Genomic DNA, 18,466 nt, shown 5'->3' with positions numbered 1-18,466 from the left:
CTCTGCACGGTTCAGGCGGAGAGGTCTAACTGCAGGAGCATTTCTTCCCCAGTTTGTGTGTGTGAACTCCTGCCTCTGCTTTTATTCATGCAGTTTCCAGGGATCAGTGTATGTATTTCTAATAGTCTGCTCAACGTCAAGCTCAGGAAATACAGGCTCTCACCGCATAGGGAACAAACCACAGCTAAGATGACCAGGAAACATTCATAATTTTTAATTCACACCAGTAATAAAATTGCATTACATTTTTCATAAAATAAATGTTCCAGTTTATATACAGAAAACAGACTGTACAGAGCCCTCCCCCAGACCCCAAAAACTCACGAACATACAGGCAATGCAGTGCTCAGCTAAGCAGGCACAACTGTACATCTAAAATTGTAACTGCTTTGTGTTGGGGGGGGAAAAGTACTACAATGTATATAGTCCTCTCTGGACCAAGAATTAAAAAAATATTGCAGGCAAGCTGACAGGCGGCCGAGCACCCATCCCACAGTGCTTCAGCGAAGCAGGGTTTGTTATTGAACCTGGGACTCGAAGCTCCCATTCAGCTGCCCTTCCTCATAGTCCATCTGACACAAGATCATGTTGTTCTTCAGGAAGAATTTGTCTCCCACGCAGAATCTGGAAGATAAAAAGAATTAACGGGTGTAAGTATGAACAGAGTATGAACAGAGGGGAATTTGAGGCAGTTTGGGTCTGAAGGAAACTCTGGGGACCCGAATTTGATTTCCAGCTCCACCAGTGGTGTGGGACCCCGGGAAGCCCGCGTGCTTCTCCCCCCCGCTCCCTCTCCCCACACACGCCCCGGGGTTTTGCCGTCCCTTTTCCTGGCACAGCGGTGCTCGGCTCCCAGGCCACAGCCGTATGAAGCAGCTGGGGGAGCAGGTCCCGGTCTCTGCCAGGTCCTGTGCCAGCAGCCGGAGGAGGCCGGGAGCATTTAAGGGATTTGTCCCTGCAGACGAGAGGTGTCAGCTCTACAGCCAGGAAATCAAACGGATGATATTACACGGAGACTATTTGAAGTTTTTGCTGGTATCCACATTTCCAGGGTTCCCCCGGGTGAGGCAGTGTTTACACTAATTTCCAGGCAAGGACTGGCTATTAAGTCTTTCCTCACCCCCTTGTGTACAGTGCGGAACAATAAATAGAAATTTCCTGGTGGCTGGACTCCTAACCTTTATCTTCATTGAGCGAAGGGCACTGCTCTCTATATACCATGTAAATTGTTCTGTTTGTATTGAAGTTGACAGAGAGGCTTGTGATATTTAACAATTTTATTTGACCATTAAGGTCAAAAAAGTTCCACATATAAGATCTGAGAGGTGTGAATTGACAGCCAATAGCTTTTTCCGCCCTAGCTGCTTGCTCAAGAATCAGAAGCTAATCTTCACTTCTTAAGATAACAAATAATGCTTTTTGCAGCCAATTCAGGGGCTGGGTTTTGTCCATCACAGCAACGGGGCCATGACAGAGCAGAGTGCACGGCTGCGCCTCCCTGCCCCAAGTGCCGAGTGCTAAATCAGCCCCAGGTCCCTAAAGCAGAATCACCCCGGCCCCTGCGCCAAAAGGCAGCTCTGAACCCACGGGAAGGGGTAGGTACCATCCTCTGGCAAGGCCGCATATTTACGGGGCTTTGAAGGAAGATTAGTGGCAATGATCCCGTCCTCAGGAGACTTAGCAGACCTCAAACGCCCATTTCCTCTGCTGCCAGGCAGAGCTTTGGCAGGGACATTGCCTACTCCTTCTCTAAAATGCTTTCTAGATTTGTAACCCGGGCAGCTTCAGGCAGAGCATCTCCATAAAACCGAGTATTTTGTGCCACAAGAACAGGAGTGGTCACCTTAGAGCTCCTTTATAGGTCCGATATGGGCACAAGTTTTCTCCAACTGGACACCTGCAAATAAACCGACTAATTTGCCAAGCTGATACAGAGAGAACTGGGCATTGGTTCTCACTTTATATGATTTCACTGGAGACTTTCCATCTTCTTCCCTCTGCAGCATGTGTGTTAGTACTTCTAAAATTCAACCTTTTTTGTATATTAAAAAGCTAAAAATTAATCTCAATTTAAATTAACAGCTTTTACGCTAAAAGCTGTACTGCACACACTCTCCTGAAAACCACTTTCCCATCAGTAGGTTTACTCACTTATAAATAACAGACACAGCTGCTTGCTTTCTGCTACTTATCCCTAACTTAAGTACAATATAAATCTCCAGGAAGAGAAATGCAAAAATTACTCTTGCCACCAGCATCACCAACAGCTGCCTCTTGCCAAACCTGGCTTGAGTCTAGAGGAGCCAAAAGAGGAGCTGGAGAACGAGGGAGTTGGGGGCGTGTGAGTATGAGCACATGGGAACTAAAATGCACAGCAGGGGTACCCTGAGACCCTGTGAAGTTTTGGGAGAAGGGCTTGATTCACTGGAAAGGTGACTATTTCTTTCTACCTGCCAGTCCTGCAATGCAGCAGTAAACTGGGATCTCTTCAGCTGATGCATCGCAGCTAGAGACAGAGGATTTAGCAGGGCAACTTCAGACGCAGCTTCCCACGTCCCAGCCCACAGCCCTCTTCAGAACGAGACGTGGGACCACGCTGCCAGCCCCCACGCTCAGAGGAGGTCTGTCGCAGAGCCCGTCTGGCGATCGAGTTCCAGCCGGCAGCAGTGAGAAACAGGCGCTGAATGTACCCTGCCATTTCTACAAAGTGATTTTCTTCCGAGCAAAACCACATTTTAGATAATGGCAACACAAGCAGGTGGATTTCCTGCAACCCTCGTAAAACTGACCTATTAGCCAGTTAGAGTGGCGACCAACTTTTATTCAGTATTGTGACAAGCAATGTTGACCTTGTAACAGTTTAGCGCACGGTAGGCTGAGTAGCGTTGTAGGACTTGCTGCAAACCTGATGCTTTGGAGAATGAAACTAATGAAAATACTGCACACTCAGTAAAAATATTAGAGATTTTGCTCTGCTGGATTTAACACTCTACACAGACAAAGTCTAGCCACAGAAGGGAAAGTAAGCTGGAAGAGAACTAGAGAAAGGTCTTCATAAATCTTTTCATAGCTGAAGAATGCGGTGGGGGTTCAGGTGGGGTTTCCAATTCAGAATTAGTTTTGGCATCCACCTCTGCAATTTTGACTTTAGGGTTACTTAAACTCACTGTTCTTGGTTCAGCTTCCAACGTAGTCTGTTACAAGAGCACTGCCATTCTGCACCCTTTTGGGCCAAAATCTCTATAGAGTCATAAAAGTTTGTAGCCCTCTGATCTCAGCCAAAAATAACAATCTACACATAGCTCTACGCTGTCTACTCAGCCCATCTTTCAGAAAAACTCAGCTCCTCCCAAACTGGGCAAATCCCTCGTGCATCAAAGTGCGACCCTGCCAGAAGGGGGGGATTACCTGCGCTTTCCTGCCAGGCAGTGACAGCACACGGAGGTTATCTTAAGGACAGCGTAGGACCGTGCTTTGCACTGAGTGCAGTAACAGTGTTAGCAATCACAGAGGGAAGAGAGGGAGAGAGGTGCTTTGGAGCCTTTGTAATAAAGGGTGAAATTTAAAGGAAGTTCCTGAAAATGAAAACTAGGCGGTACTAGGCTTTTCCATGAGAGAAGCTAGGGTAAAGCAGGGGTTTGATGACAAATCCTCATCCTACAGACTCCAAGGCCAACCCAGCACTCCTGCCTGTGCAGCGCCCAGAGCCGTGACTTGCCTCTGCCGGAAGGGACGTTTGAGATGCTCTAGCCCTCGTACCGGCATGGAGTTTGGGAGCGTCCCTCTCCTGCCCGGCCTTCATCAGCAGGCTGAAGAAAGCTGGGCCTGAGGGCTGAGCCTGGCAGCACCCCGCAGCACTTCCGAGTCTGGAGACAAAGCCCACGAACAACCAGCAGTTTCAGCTGCGTGAAGAGAGGCCACCTCAGGGAGGGAACATGGTAGCTCTGCAAACAGTCACCCGCTGCAGATCGGGAATCACGGCTGTTGCGGAAGCATAGTCAAGAGTGGCAAAACAAGACCGGGCAACTGAAAGATTTAGCATGGCTTCGGGAAAGGAGCCCAAGGCCGGGAGCCACTAGATGTCACTGCCGCCTCGGCGCTGCCACCGCGCCTGTGGACACCACCGATATTAATAGGAGAGTTTTCTCCCTCGAACAAGCACCGCCTCTGCCTTCAATAATGCGATCGAGGAAAGCCACCCGAGCTACAAACTGCTCGCCCCGTTCTCCTCTTCCACGCTCTGGCAACAACCATTCATCCCCATGAACTAAACCACTGTCAGAGGGCGTAGAAGGAGAATCAGGCCCTAGTTTGCAGAGCGTCCTAAGTTTAGAGGGAAAGGTGGCAGGGGTTTGCATCCACACACGCGCTGAGTATGGCTGCTTCATTAGAGATCCCACTGTGACTTTTGTTTTAGGGCAAGAGAGTGATGAATTTTTAAGTCAGGCTTTTAACTTGACCTTTACAGAATTAGGTTCTACATCTTCCCATGAGTGTTGTCATCTCTATCCCATCACTATCTCTCTCACACCTTCACACGAGCTTGTGTGAAGTTTCATCCTAGTTTCATCTTTGGGAAACACAACCACAAGTCCAGAACATGCACCCCAGCGCAGCCCTCGGGCCCTGGGCAGTCACCATAGCCTCACTAAAGCACTAAGAACAAGCACTTTCAGGCCTGTCTTGGACAAGGATGGATGGATGCATCAGAAGGTGACACTGTATCATGTCTGGCTCTTGTGGGCTTACATTCTGCCTACAGTCACAAACAAACAGGGCGCTGGAAAGATTTTTCAAAGCCCTCCCAAATTTGGCTAGCTACAGGTAGCCTGAGGGAAAACTTTGTGCATGACCCTTTATTTTACTCCTTGACATGCATTTTTCATTGGGTAGACCCAGCAGAAATGCACAAGCCCCACTCAAAATTACACCACCAAGATCCCCTATTAATTACACAACAACTAAAGGGATTTGTTCCTAGTGTTGGAAAGGGCTTATCTAGAGTATTTTTCTCCTTCCCGTCCCTTCTCTTTCTCTTTCTTCTTTGCTGTCCCCAGTTTTCAGCCTGTCAGAAACCTGATTTAAGCAAAATAACGTAAGTTTGCCACAGGAGGTCCAGTCTCCATCGTCTGTGTTCTGCAAAGAGGGTAGATCCTGAAAGGACGCCGAAGCGGTTTGTTTTATTCAGCAGCAGCTGTGCTGCGTACAACCGTAGCCAGATTTGCAGGCTGTGTGCCCGCCCTCACCCCCCCCAACTCCCACCAGCTAAAAGGAGATTTGCAGTAAAGGGGCTACAGGTACTTACATGCATCACCCAGGTCAGCCTAATAAACCAGTCCAAGCCACGCCAGCAGGCCGTGAGCCCCAGACAGGTAGCGTGGATCAAACATTTCCCCTATTTTGTGGGCAAAGGTATAAATTAGCTTGTGTTTGTGTGTATAATAACTGTGTCCTCACCGCTGGTTGCAGAGCTGACAGGCAAAGCAGTCCAAATGGTAAACATTATCTCTGGCCCTCATCACCATCTCAAAGGCAGGGATCAGTTTACTGCAGGCAGCACAATTCCCGGTGGTACCAAAGAGCCTGCCAAAGAAGCACAATCATTAGAAGCCATTTTAATTAAATGGTGGAAGGACTAATTAAGTGTAATTAGCAGTATCAAATACTGTATTGCACCAATAAATAGAAGTTGCAGTCTCCATTTCGCTGACCAACCAGTGTGCGGGAACTTGGGATAAAACTGCCTGGTGAGCAGGCTCCGATTGTCGAGATGAAACTTCATTTGGTTTGCGAGCCTAGGGCTAATTTGCTGTCTAATGGAGAAAAGCATTAAACACTTAGAGCACTATTTTGGGGCTCACAAAATTTCAGTCAAAAACTATCTGCCTCTCTGCAGCAGCGGGGTAGGTGCTCGGAGCCGCCCGTCCTCCTCTGCGTGCGCTTGCCCTGTCCGCGCCTGGCCACAACCTAACGGAGGGGTAGGCTGGCAGCCTCTCGCAGCAAGACGCAGAAGACCTGCAAACTTTGTCAACCCTGGCAGGCAATACTATAATATAGCTCAGGAAGAACCTCACTTACCTGCTGTTTAAAACAAAAAAGCACAATTTCTCTTGCAATGAGTACAACAGCATTTTGCAAGGCCATCTCAGAGAGCAAGCCCTCCTCCCCGGCTGTGCCCCCCTCCTCCCGCCTCCACGTCCCCCCCGGGAGCCAGCTAAGCCCTTCCACTGTGGGCCGAACAGCACGCTCAGCCATTCCACTTCAGCTCCCCGGTCCTCGAGGACAGCCCTTCAGCACTGGAAGCTTTGCCATTTTCATCTTGGCTTTCACTATCTGTCTCCCCAGATGTCTGCTGCTGTTGCAGCTCCCGCCGGGGGACTCAACCAAGACGGCAGCATCCTTCCCCCGGCCCACTTCTCCAAGATGTCCCTGCAGACCCCTGCGCGCGCCAGGGGCGGCACGCCGCTGTGACAATAAAGACACACGGACCGGCCGGGGCATGAATCAACAGGCCGACGAAACCAAATTTCATCCGAGACTGTGGTCAATACGCATGTGGTTAGTTACTTTGCTTAGGAGATGATAAAAATCGTATTCTTGGGGCGATGAGCCTCAAGACGTACGGTTCCTGCTGACCATTAGCTCTGCGCGTGCAACGCGTCACTGCCCGCAGACAGATTTGGGCTCGCAGTTTGTTTCGAGCCATTGGTTCTGGCTGATTCCACAACAGGCAGACGAGAAGCATCAGGAAAATCTATAACCAATTTCTAAACCCGCAATTTGCCAAGCTAATCAATACTAATTATTACTGGCCAGTAATTGTGAATTAAAACACCCGGCAATGTTACAGAAACCTCCACACAACTCTCCCACCCTCACACAGCGCCCTGCTACCAAAGTCAGCTTGCTCTTCAGCTATAAAAAAAGGCTACCCTTATTTTTCATTAGAAGTGGTATCTGTGGTCTTTCATTACACCTGGCTGGAAAACCCCAAGACTTCCTACGAAGAAACAGCACTACGTTTTCCCTGAAAGTTAAACAATGCAAACCAAACAGAAACACTTGTGCTATAATGGGGCAGGACAGAAAAACGGCAATGGGAGTACCAAAATTTCTTCCCCTAAGATCCATCGTATCTGGGCTGAAAGGCAGAGTAAAATCCCAGCTATGTAGTTTGCACTGGCAAACTCACCGCGTAATCGGTAGCGGGGCAGCCCCTTTCTCCCTGCAAGCCGACTCGGGCTTGCTCCTGCTCCCGCAGGCAGGCAGGCAGGCAGCTGAGCGCGGTGCTCGGCTGCCTGACGCCAGCAGACAGGACTGAAAAAATGTGGCACTGAAAAGCATACAGGTCTCCACCCTGAAACGCCCTGGCTCTCATTCAGCACCCGCTCGCAAATCAACCCATTAATACATCCCTCCCTCCTGCCCTCCCCCAACGTAGCTGCCCCCTTCTACGGTACCTCACTTGGGCATAGCAAAACCTGACAACTTTTGCCGGGGTTTTGCCATTTTCCATAAAACCAGGCGTCTGTTTTTAGAGTACCCAAGTCACAGCAAACTCAAAAAATTAGTCCAATATGCGTGAGGCAGGGAAAGTGGGAGGTTAATCCTAGATTTGCTCTGTGCCCAGCACTGCTACATGCACAAGTATAAAATATCCATTATTCATTAGCATCACAGTTGTGTGGAGCTCAATCTAGATTAAACAAAATAAAGGGGCCCCAGACAGCACCATTTGCATTGTTAAGCAGGCGCTTTTCTTCAGCCTTCAAATAGGAGACTTTTCTAAATGGAAATGATGGGGAAATTTGGACAGATGTTCACTTAACTATTTAAACAGTTAGCTTAAGAAACATGAAAAATGTATTTGGCATCGTATTCACCTGTCTCCTTTCAGGGGTTTTGGGGGTAAACCAATTGTTAAACAGCTTTGACTGTTTGCATAAGATCTGAAGCTTATGTTCTGTCCAGCTGAAATCCTGTCGCCTTCTAATGTCTACATAAACGTAGCTTCCAGCTAGTCAGCGTGCTAATCTTTTTCTCTTCTATCAAGTTTCGCAGTCCTCCATACCCTCCCTTTCCCAACCAATGAACATTTCACACTTATTCTAGCACTTCCTAATTTTAATCTGGTTTTCAGGGAGTGATTTAGAGCCCTGTATGTTCACCATGCTTCTAAAAATACACTGTAACTTGTAGCTCAGTGAACATGATTTTTTTTAATCTGCTGGAAGAAAAATCAAAATGAACACAGACTTTTGCCTTTTTTTGTTTGCTTGTAAAAAACCCTGCCACCTCTGATACCTGCTTACCCAAACCGACTTGAGCTGAAGCTTTCTGAGGTGGGGAGCTTGACATTATTGGAAGAGGGAGAGAAGACAAGGAGCAGGAGGAAGATCTTCCACCCCAAGCCCATCTGTGGTTAAATTTAAAATAACCCCACACGAACAAACTGATCTGCATTCTGTCCCCCAGACACCTTCATAACAGATGCAATACTCTCTCACACATTCACGCAAACAAAGTTGAAGCGCATTAGAAAAATCTATCAGAAGATGCTCAGCATCTACTTACCAGCTTGGAGCTATTGGCATAAAAGAAGCTGGAAATAAAGAAAGGTTTCAGTTTGGAGTTGTTTTGCTTCTTCTAAAAACCCCGTGTTTTTTCATCTCCCTTTGAAGTTAAAAAGCAACAATTTTTAAGTACAGATTTATCCCCCCTTATGTAACAGGAAGACCTAGCCAGCTTGTAAATAAGCATAGACTATGCAGATTTAAAATTTAGCACAATTAAACTTTTACCCTGTGGTAGTAATTATGTTTAATGGCTCTTAGCCTGAACTTAACCATGTCTATTGTTGTCAGCCAGTCTAAAAGCAGGAGTTTGTCCAAGGACAATTTTCTGTAGTTTATAGGCACACTAAAACCCCGCTATGCGCTGTTCTCATTGGCCATTGATGTCAGTGTGTATAGTAAAAATTAAAGCTAATTGGCATACAGGAGCAGCAGTGAATGCAAATGAATTAATGGGAAAAGAAGGGAGCGCTCCTGGAAGCGGTAGGCAACTGTTGAAGGATGCTTTTTATGTAGTCTTGTCTGGGCTAAAGAGCATGATGATCCAGGCCTCACCAGCTCCATGAATACACCTGAAGTTAATCCAAACTATAGTAAAGTCAACAGCACCCTGCCGGTTTTGGGGGAAAAAAGAATGGTAAAGGGTTCTTACTGTAGGGAAAACAGGAAGAAACGTCTCATATGAATGCATGAAGTTTAGCACCTTTTAACAGATTTTTTCCTTCTCCGACCAAAATGTGCAGGGTGGCTAAACTGAGAACCTGATTGCCTATTTCTGTCACTGCTAGAAACAACAATCTGGTTTAGTTATTGCCTACAAGGAGAGAGTCCCTATTTCTTCTCCTCTCTCTAGCCTGGTGTCTGACTAGCTAGCAGCTTGCAGTTGAGAAAGAGGGAGAAAATCTTCCCTCCACAGATAGAGTGAAAATTTTGAAGAAGTTGACTTCACAGGAGACAAAAAAAGAGGAACCAGGACAGGCACATATAAATAATGAGTGGTACAGAAAGGATAGGTTGGGAGTGTCAATTGGATTTTTTTTAAAACAACACAAGAACAAGACAAGTTCAAAGTTAAACAGCTGAGTCGAGACCGATAAATCCCCAAAACAAGAGGCTTTGTCAACACTGAAACGTAAGAATTATGAGTTGAAAGAGGACTAAACACTTACCTACCGATAAATATCTACATTTGTAGATATTGTGTACAGCTACATATTTCTCTATATATTTGTATATCCAGATTATCTGGATAAGTTTTTGAAGAGCTACCAAACCCGATGCTCATATCCTCTCCAGCTAGTACGTGGAATAGGTTTCCCCATACACCTTCCTTATATACCTGCTGCCATTTATTTCCTAGCTCCATCAGGACCTGCTATAGAACAAGACTTGCTTCACCTACCTGAAACTCATTATCATGAAAAGAAAAGGTTTTGCCCCTACCATTTGAAACAAACCAACAACTAGTCTTCCAGTGAGGACAGCTCTTAACCGCTTGCAATCAGTATTTTTCCCATCTGTGGATATTAGAAATATGCTGAGCTACAAGTCTGATCTGACCAAAGTATTGAATATGCCAATAATTGCAGGGAAAGCCTGAACGTCACTTAAAAAGATAAAAAGAATAAGCTTAAAGGCAACTTCAGACTCGACGTTCCCAACTTCCCTGTAATCAGCCTTTGTGTAATATTCAGAGAAAGCCTTAGCAGTAGGCATTTCAGCATGGTAAATACGTATTAGCTGGTGCACTCTCCCTTCCAGGACACCGTTGTCAGTGCTGCAGTGGGAAGTTATGTCAGCTGAAGGAAAGGAAATGCATTTTGATACTAATTAAGTTGGTCAAGCTGTCCTCTCGTGAAGCCTTCAAGTTCAATCCCAAAGAATTTACATGTTGCCTGCCAAAGGGTTTGGCATTCATGGACAGCATAGCGGGAGGAGTTGAACCAGCGTGGTACAAAAAAGCCCTCTGGTCGGGCGATCACACTAGTTCAGAGATTAGCGGGCATAAACTTCAAGACTGCTGAAGGCATCTGTTTTCAGTTGAAGAACGCATCTGAATGTTCACTTATTTTTACTCCTTTGGTCTCTCCCTACGTATTTTCAGTAGATATTTACAGTGGGGTTGGGACTCTTAGCAGGTAGAAGTCCAAGTCCTCTTCCCTTGTCCCAGCCTTCCTTACGGTGTAACTGAAGCCGCCGACCTTAAAACCCATCTTGTTTGTCTCTGGCACCGTTGAACACATGTGCAACAACGTCCTCTTAGGGGAGTTTAAGAACAGCAGTCAGAAAACTGCAAGGTTGAAAATGCTAGAGGCATGCTAGTATACCACAGCCTGGAAGAATTACTCCCCATAAGCTTTCCTCCTGACTGGGAGGTGTGGAGAAGGGGGGGAAAAAAAAAAACCAAACAAGCAAGCGTACAAACCAAGCTTTGCTTGTTTATCCTGAACGGCATGGGCTGTGAGAAACCCCTGGACCAGCTAGTATGGAGAAAAAAAAAATAAATCTGTGCTTTAACATAACAAAGCACATCAATGTGGCCAAGACACATTGTATTTTGAGCCTAATTAATCCTCCTTAATCTGTATAGATATCAAGTGTAGAAGTGAGGGTATCCTACATAGAAAGCAAGACGCTCCCTGTTGCGATGCAAGATCAGCACTTCAATTTTGCAACGTTTTTAGGCTCCGAGCAGACACCGTTTGTTCAGCCACACTGCATTTATACCTCTCCTCCCCACGCTGAACGTGTCCCTTGAAAAGCGGGCAGGGCATGCTCCCGGTGCATGCATGCACCCTCGCTCCTCTGGTGCAAAAAAAAATCCCCAAGACTCTCCTTGCTGCTTTAAAGGTGTTGCAGCTTCTGCAGGCTGAAGAGTATTAGTGTTGGCTCTGGTAGATTAACTTAAATTCTGCTAGTTTCGGCATGCACTTAGTTCCTGAAGACTTGTGCTTACACCCCCAACCGTAGTTTAATTGTTTGGCTTAGGGTCTTTGTTACCAACTTGGGGAAGCCCACCAGAAGGAGGGTATTTGCCCGTGTCCTCCTGTGCCAGAGAGCAGGGTGCCCATGTTCGTGCAAGATCACTTTTCATATCCCACAACAAAATTAAACCCTGCACATCTGCCAGATACAGAACACTTCATCTAAAGGGCTCCCAAAGCGATTCACTAACAGAATGAACCCGCTGGGGCATTCGGAGCAGAGCAAAAACCAGAATCCAACAACCGGAAACGCCAGTACCGGGCAGCAGACTCATCTGGACCAGGAGCTGCCCAGGGTGGAGTTCGAGCCTCCACCACACAAAGGGTGCTGAGGAGCACCAGCGCCAGGGGACGGCAGTCCCGCCAGGACGTCTCCGTCCCTCGGACGGGGTGCGCGGGGCTGCTCCGTGTGCCAGAGGCACCGACACCACGCTCAGGTTGCGGCACTGATGAAAACACGCTGGAAGTCGGGTGAAAAGAATTCCATGAAATCAACCGAGAACAGCATCAGGGCTTCCCGGAAAGCCCTTCTCTCTTACTGATTCGCCATCGTTTTTTAATGCAGGTTTTGAGCTTTCTAATTAATGCCTAATCAGTTTAAATGATGAAAAACTTTCCCAACACCAGCATATCAAACACGCAGAAGCAACAGTTCTGCTCCTGTCAAAGCAAGCCTGACTCGCCTTTGCTCATGTGAGGGCACCATGCCGAGTAAAAAGGAAAAATCATGTTCTTCATCAGCACTTCACAGTGAAATTTAAGTTGTCAGTTCCTCCCGGGAAATCCTGATGCAAGACCCAAACTGTCCCTGTGAACCGGAGCTTGGTGAATGTTTAATTACGCCTAGGAACAAACACACATTGCTGTGTGGGGGCTGCGAGGAGCCATCTGAGCTGCACGCTAAGCTTCTCTGTCCCAGAAGCAGTTTCTTCAATAGCATTTGCTTATCAAAAATAATTAGAAGTATGAATGCTGGAACTGTGATTATGAAACAAATGGTAAACCTATTTGCTCAGACAAAATGTATCGAAAGATACATCTAGACACAGCTGGAGACTGAGGTGATACCGCAAGGATAACAACTCGAGATCCAATTTCATCTTTCATGATTAAAAAATGAGCAAGAAAGTGTTTTATGAAATGTGAAGGTTAACAAATGTTCCTTCACAAGCAATGACGACAGTTTATCTTTTGAAACAAATGATCAGGCTATGGTCTGCTAGCAGCTCCTGAAATACATTTGAAAGATTTCTTCTAAAAACCCACTGAGCACCAGCGCATGCGGATGGCAGCCCGCTGCACTGCCAACACCTCGGATAAAGCCGGCTCCAAAGCAACGCCAAGGCAGCGGGGCGGGAGCCAGCCGCGCTGCTGTCCCAGCGCTCTGCCCCACGCCCACGGCAAAAGTCCAGACATTCATCCCTGTCCCCGATCCCTGCAGCGGCCGCAGCTGCTCCAGTACGGCAGAGCCGCTCTTTGCCGACAACCGCGGCGCAGGGGCTCTCGGCCCAACGACGCCTGCCTGCAGGAGGGGTGGTGCAAGCAGGGGCCCAGACCTGCAAATGGCTGAATTTCTAAGCTGTCCAAAATATTCCAGGAGTCCTTGCTGTCTATAGGCAAGCACCTATGCATTGCTGCCTCTGCAGTGATGAGGCAAGCGGGAGTCTGATGCTGGGTGGTAATGGTTGGGTCCTTGCAGCCCCAGGCAGGAACAAGCCTGCGGCGTGCTCGTAGATGGAGACTGTGCAAGGGGAGGGGAAAGCACATCTCACCAGGTAATGAAGCACGTATTCCCAAACTACACGCTCGGCTCACATGCAAATTCAAAGAAACACTGGTCTATAAAGAGATTATGAAACACCAATTTTTTTCTCCTGGTCATTACACAGAAATATTCCTTTTGGACTTCAGATGTAAAAGATGCATATATTTACATTTATGGGCACAAAATCAGTCTAACTTTTAATTTTTCACATGATGGTTGACCTACTAAATATCAGTGCAATATTTACCCTGTTCTTATTCAAAGGCATATAGAGGAAGTGGCAAACAATAAATTCCTTTGACTTCCTCCAGATAAAGTACTCCCTTTTTGGTGCGAGTACAGTGTGAAGTATGAAAACTTATTTTTAGGAATCAATTCTACTAAAATTTGACTAGTAGAACAAATACCGTGAGTTGCTGAACAAGGAAAAAGAGACGTGGATAGAGGCTCTAGAACTATTAAAGGGAAGGAATTATATAATGATGGGAATGGGTAATTCTCCAAGAAGAAAAATTCAAATCACCAGGAGTGAACAGACAGTAGAGAAGATGGTGACGGCAACTTTAGTTCCTTCTATTAATAGAACTAATAGTCAAAATTGAGAGAGAAAGAAATACTATGTGTAGAAGGCAACAGAAGATGTTTTAAAGTAAAAGAAATTGCTTTAAACTTCCATAAAATATGATACTGCATAGCAATGCCCTTATTCCTATCCTAGGAATAGGATATTCCTAATAGAACCCTGAAATGGTTCCTTAGCATCCGGACAACAGAACCCAGGAGTGCGGCAGAACCCCTCCCCAAAATAGTATAAACCTAAATTTACTTATTAGCAAGAACACAAAACATCACAGCTGTAAAGCTCGCTAAATTTCCTGGGATATGACAATTACATTGTTCTTCCCAATAAAAAACAAGTAAGAAATATTTCTAGTGATCAAAGCTGCTGTAACAGACTAAATTCAGGTAGGGGAAAAGTATTTAAAGTAGGAAGCAGTAACCTCCCATCCCAAAATTAGCTAGTAGCATAATGTACGTATACGTAGCCATCATCCGAGGAGGTTAAGACTAGCCAGAGACCTAGTGGAGATTGTGCAGCCAGTTGAAATGTTTGGTACCCTACTGCAATACAGGCAGATGCCCCCCATTTTTACTCACAATACCTACAATTTCTTTAGCACAGAGAATGCCTGGCTCTGTTTTACTGGGCCACATAAGCCTTCTCTCCACAATTTAACCATGCTGCACAAATAGCAAGACTCCCCTCCTGGTGGACCGGGGATTATTCTAACCCAACAAATGGAGGCAGAGGGGCTACGAGACCCCTTTCAGGCACAGAACAAGTTTGCTTCAGAGATCACGCTTAACTGCTGCTGTGACAGAAGCTGCGTGGACATGGTCAAACACCAGCCCCAACTGTTGCCTTCCATGTTTCATATCACAAACTGCCCTCTCTTCTCAAAGACGGGACATGGGCTCTTTCCTGGGGTCTGCAGCTCCTGGCTTCCTTCCCATCTCTAGCACAGACCTCTGGTGTGCTCCAGGAAGTCGTGCCATCTGGGGCCAGTGAGAAGATCACAGATTAAGCTTTTCCACCTCAAAGAAGCATTCTCAGGATAAACCAAGGAAAGAAAGAAATGCTCTACAACTGCAGTGATAAAAAGGTTCTTCTAAGTTTAACAGCATCGATACTGCTCTCCTTCAGCACTTTAACGTGTCTGATTTGATGCCACGTGTTATTTTTGTTATGAAACTAGAGCAAACCAAAATCAATACAGTGCTCTTTAAATGGACAAAACATGGGGTAGCTCGTAGGTCTCAAAAAGCAAATGTAAATGGGAATCACCGCCCAGCTAAGTATTTCCAGTAGGGTTCTGCAACATGTAGAATAACACTGAATATCTGTCTTTCAAGTCAGATTAAACAAAACAAAACAGAAATGCAAACACACACAACACTGTTTATCAACTGCACAAATGATGAAGTCTAGAGAAGCGATAAATAATGAAGAAGATGACGACTGATGCAGACACCTGGATTGCCAAGCTGGGTGCAAACAAGATATGTGTTTTAATACCACCAAGTATAAAGAAACACTCCAGAAACTTGTGCAGCCTATGCTTTCTGGAAGGAAGACTATTCCTGGAAGAAGCTCTCTTGAAAGTTTTTGGAAGTCCTTGTGATTAAGCACCTAGCATGACCCAATTGTGATACTATGATGAAAAGAAATTATGCAGTCCTTGACAAGGGAAGATCAAGAGCTGTTATATTCTTCATTGACACATCAGAATTATGTCCACAACACAGAAAGAGTACAGCTGAACTGAAGGAGGGTCAGCGAAGAACCAAAATGCTAATTTGGGGTGAGAAACCTGTATTAAAGAACTTTCTGGAGCTCAGTTTCTTCAGCTTAGCAGAGACAGGGTTAAAGATACTTCCAGAGCAAGTGAGTTGTGGCATTACTCAGACGTAAGACAAGGTACAAAAATTATTTCATGACAGTGAAGATAGTTAACTCTTTCCTCATCACACCCTTTCCACCTTTCCAAAGGGTGCTTATCCTGTCTTTCCCCCTCAGACGTGTTCCACCCTTACCCAAGCTCCTCCTCACTTATGCATCCCACCTAACCCAGTATGGACCTGCGACTGCTGCCTGAGTGGCAGAATTTCAGCTGAGGCATTTCATGGGTGCCCTGGAGAGTTTCAGCTCAAGCAGGGGCAAAAATCCTCACGTGGGCAGGATGTTCTTGTACACTGCCTGGCTGAAAGGCAAGGTGACAGCTCCCATATGGTAGATAATAGACTTATTTCTTCTGTTTGGCTCAGTGCTTAAGCTCTCATCTTTAGAAGGAGAAACTTGTTTGTTCAAGTTTACTAAGAAAATATTTGCTAAAGATTTTCAGGAATATGTTTTACATTGAAACACATGAAGCATCTGATCTTTGAGACTAATCTAGCCAGCCTCTGGACACCACAAGGTTAGATGGCATTTTACCTCCCTATCTTAAAATAGCGTGTTGCTTTTGTTTTGCTTCAAATGTGTTTGCTGGTTGCATAGGAAATGCTATCAGTGCTTTAGGAAAGAAAAGAAAACATACACATTAGCTGGAGATCAAGTACATTCTTCCAAAGGAAAAACAAAGCAAAACTCGGAGTGTTTTGCAGTATGACCCTCATAAGAATATTTGCATTAGGCCTGCTGTCTTATTAAAATTAATTTGTGTTTATATAAAGTATTTTATACAAACCCCCCATATACACTGGGCAAAAAATCCCACGTGTTATGTATTGCAAACACACATTGACAGGGTAGTTCTAACTCAGAGTTAGTGATGGTCTCTGCAGACTTCCTCATGAAGAAAAATTTTTTGAAGTTGATCTGTAATTTTTGGACTGTTTTGCTCTGTTCTCTTAGGGAAGAGACAAGAGCCCCTTGGGAGGAACCCTAATACAAGCACTAGAAGTCTATCTAAAAGCTATCACTGAAAAAGAAAAGGTAAAGGTTTGGTCAGATCTCAGTCAATATGCAGGAGTACATCATCAAAGATATGCAAGAAGAATTAACAGTCTTTTCCTAATTTTCTCAGCAAGCACTGTTTGTTCTTGTTGGTTCATACTAATAAAGAGTTAAGTCATACCCTCCTCCTTCTACCTTGATTTAAAAATAGGATGCCACCTCCCTGACTACAAAATATGTTAAATGCAAATAAAAAGCCATGCTTAGACAGAGGAAGAAACTCAAAGCTCTTCTGGGCAGGGCTGACCATGCACAAGTACATGTTTTCATAGTAGAGGTTTAGAAAGACAAACAGCTGGCAGCACACTGAAAGGCTTTGGGAAGAGCCCACAGTATGCTCCTCTATTTACCTCAGGTAATCTCTGCGGCACAGAATGAGATTTGCTTTTGTGTAAAGAGTTGATCCAACCTCTCCAAGACGACAGTCACAGCAGGCACACTTTAGACAGTCTTCATGCCAATACTTATCCAGAGCCTTCAGCAGGTACCGGTCCTTGATCTTCCGGTTGCAGCCAGCACAGCCCTTCTGCTTCCCTTTGGGTTGTACAGATAACATTGGCACACCTGCAACGCAAACAAAGCATTTCGTTTAGAAGGTATCAAACAGCTTGAATAGGTTTCCTGCATTCGGGGTGGCACTGTGAGCTATGGGTAGATCTGTGAGCAAATACTGCTGCTGGTTTCATTACAAGGAGTTCACGTTGCAAGAAGGCGATGGTCAAAGGAACTTAAACTTCATTTGCTGTCACAGAGTAAGTGGGAGTGCGACACTTGCAGGAACGCAGCCCTTTTTTCCTAAGGGTAGGGCTGACACAAAGCACCAGACTTTTTTTTAATTAACATCTTGCAACAGAACAAACTGGCTGCAATGTGAACATTTGCTTTTTTCCCTCGTTACCAGTACCCTTGTGTTGTTAATTACCTGCCACAGGCAATTACAAAGATCAGAACGGCCACCACTGTACGTACCCCCAGTCCAACATCTTGGCTGGATCAAGCTTGATGGGGAAAGGAGAGGAATGGGTATAAAAAGATGTGGTACACCAGTGTTCTTCCACTTTTGTGAACCCCGCTGGTCACAGAGGCCTCAGTGAAAGCTACAGCAGCCCCTGGGCTGCTCTAAAATAAATGTTATTCAAAAGCCCTTGAGGACTGCTGAGAATAACCCAACCAGTGCCCTTCTACCACTAGTGAAGCCACACTCCTTAAGCAAAGCAGAGCTTTCCTTCTCCTCTTGTACCACTGGAGAAGGTAACAAAAAAGACCAGGAGTTTTTTCCTTCCTGGAAACCCCTGCTGGAACTGCAAAGCCAGCATGAGCTAGCTGGGTATGAGGTGGTGACAGGACTAGGCTGGTGGAGACTTGCTGTGGCCACCCTCCTCACACTGCTGTCCCCAGCTTTTTCCTCTCCTCCAAGCGATAGTGCCTCCCACGGTGAGCACTGACATGGGTGTGAGACCTGTCACCCTTCTCAGTTTAAGAGGGAGGCAGGGGAGGATTTTATGGAATCAACAGGCGAGGTGGAAAAATAAACAAGGATTGTACTGTGAGGGAAGAAGGGGACAGGAGATGACGAAAGAAGAAACAAACTCACCGAGATGCTAGAAGCCCATTCTCTCTAGAGCCT

At 45.8% G+C, this 18,466-nt stretch overlaps 1 protein-coding gene across 1 annotated transcript; it reads right to left on the bottom strand.

The window, feature by feature from the left end:
- Positions 1–307: 307 nt before the first annotated feature.
- Positions 308–17,682, bottom strand: LMO1 (LIM domain only 1). The gene is made up of 4 exons (XM_075501446.1): positions 17,661–17,682; positions 17,190–17,403; positions 5,458–5,583; positions 308–624 (listed from the first exon to the last, which is right to left on the bottom strand). The coding sequence occupies exons 1-4, from the start codon at positions 17,680–17,682 to the stop codon at positions 519–521; spliced, it is 468 nt and encodes a 155-aa protein (XP_075357561.1). The 3' UTR covers positions 308–518.
- Positions 17,683–18,466: the final 784 nt, after the last annotated feature.

The sequence above is a fragment of the Mycteria americana genome, chromosome 5, assembly GCF_035582795.1.
Source record: "Mycteria americana isolate JAX WOST 10 ecotype Jacksonville Zoo and Gardens chromosome 5, USCA_MyAme_1.0, whole genome shotgun sequence".
Classification (NCBI taxonomy): Eukaryota; Metazoa; Chordata; class Aves; order Ciconiiformes; family Ciconiidae; genus Mycteria; species Mycteria americana.
Note: the sequence above shows the minus strand (reverse complement) of the source record. Positions and strands in the feature narration are given on the sequence as shown.

Bases quoted from the DNA above. Each gene is read 5' to 3' on its own strand.
- LMO1 (XM_075501446.1), bottom strand. From the start codon at position 17,682: ATGTTAATTAAAAAAAAGTCTG. The intron at 17,404-17,660 runs GTGCTTTGTGTC...TTTGCGTTGCAG, and splicing joins GTTAATTAAAAAAAAGTCTG to GTGTGCCAATGTTATCTGTA. The intron at 625-5,457 runs GTGAGGACACAG...TTTATCTTCCAG, and splicing joins TGTCAGCTCTGCAACCAGCG to ATTCTGCGTGGGAGACAAAT.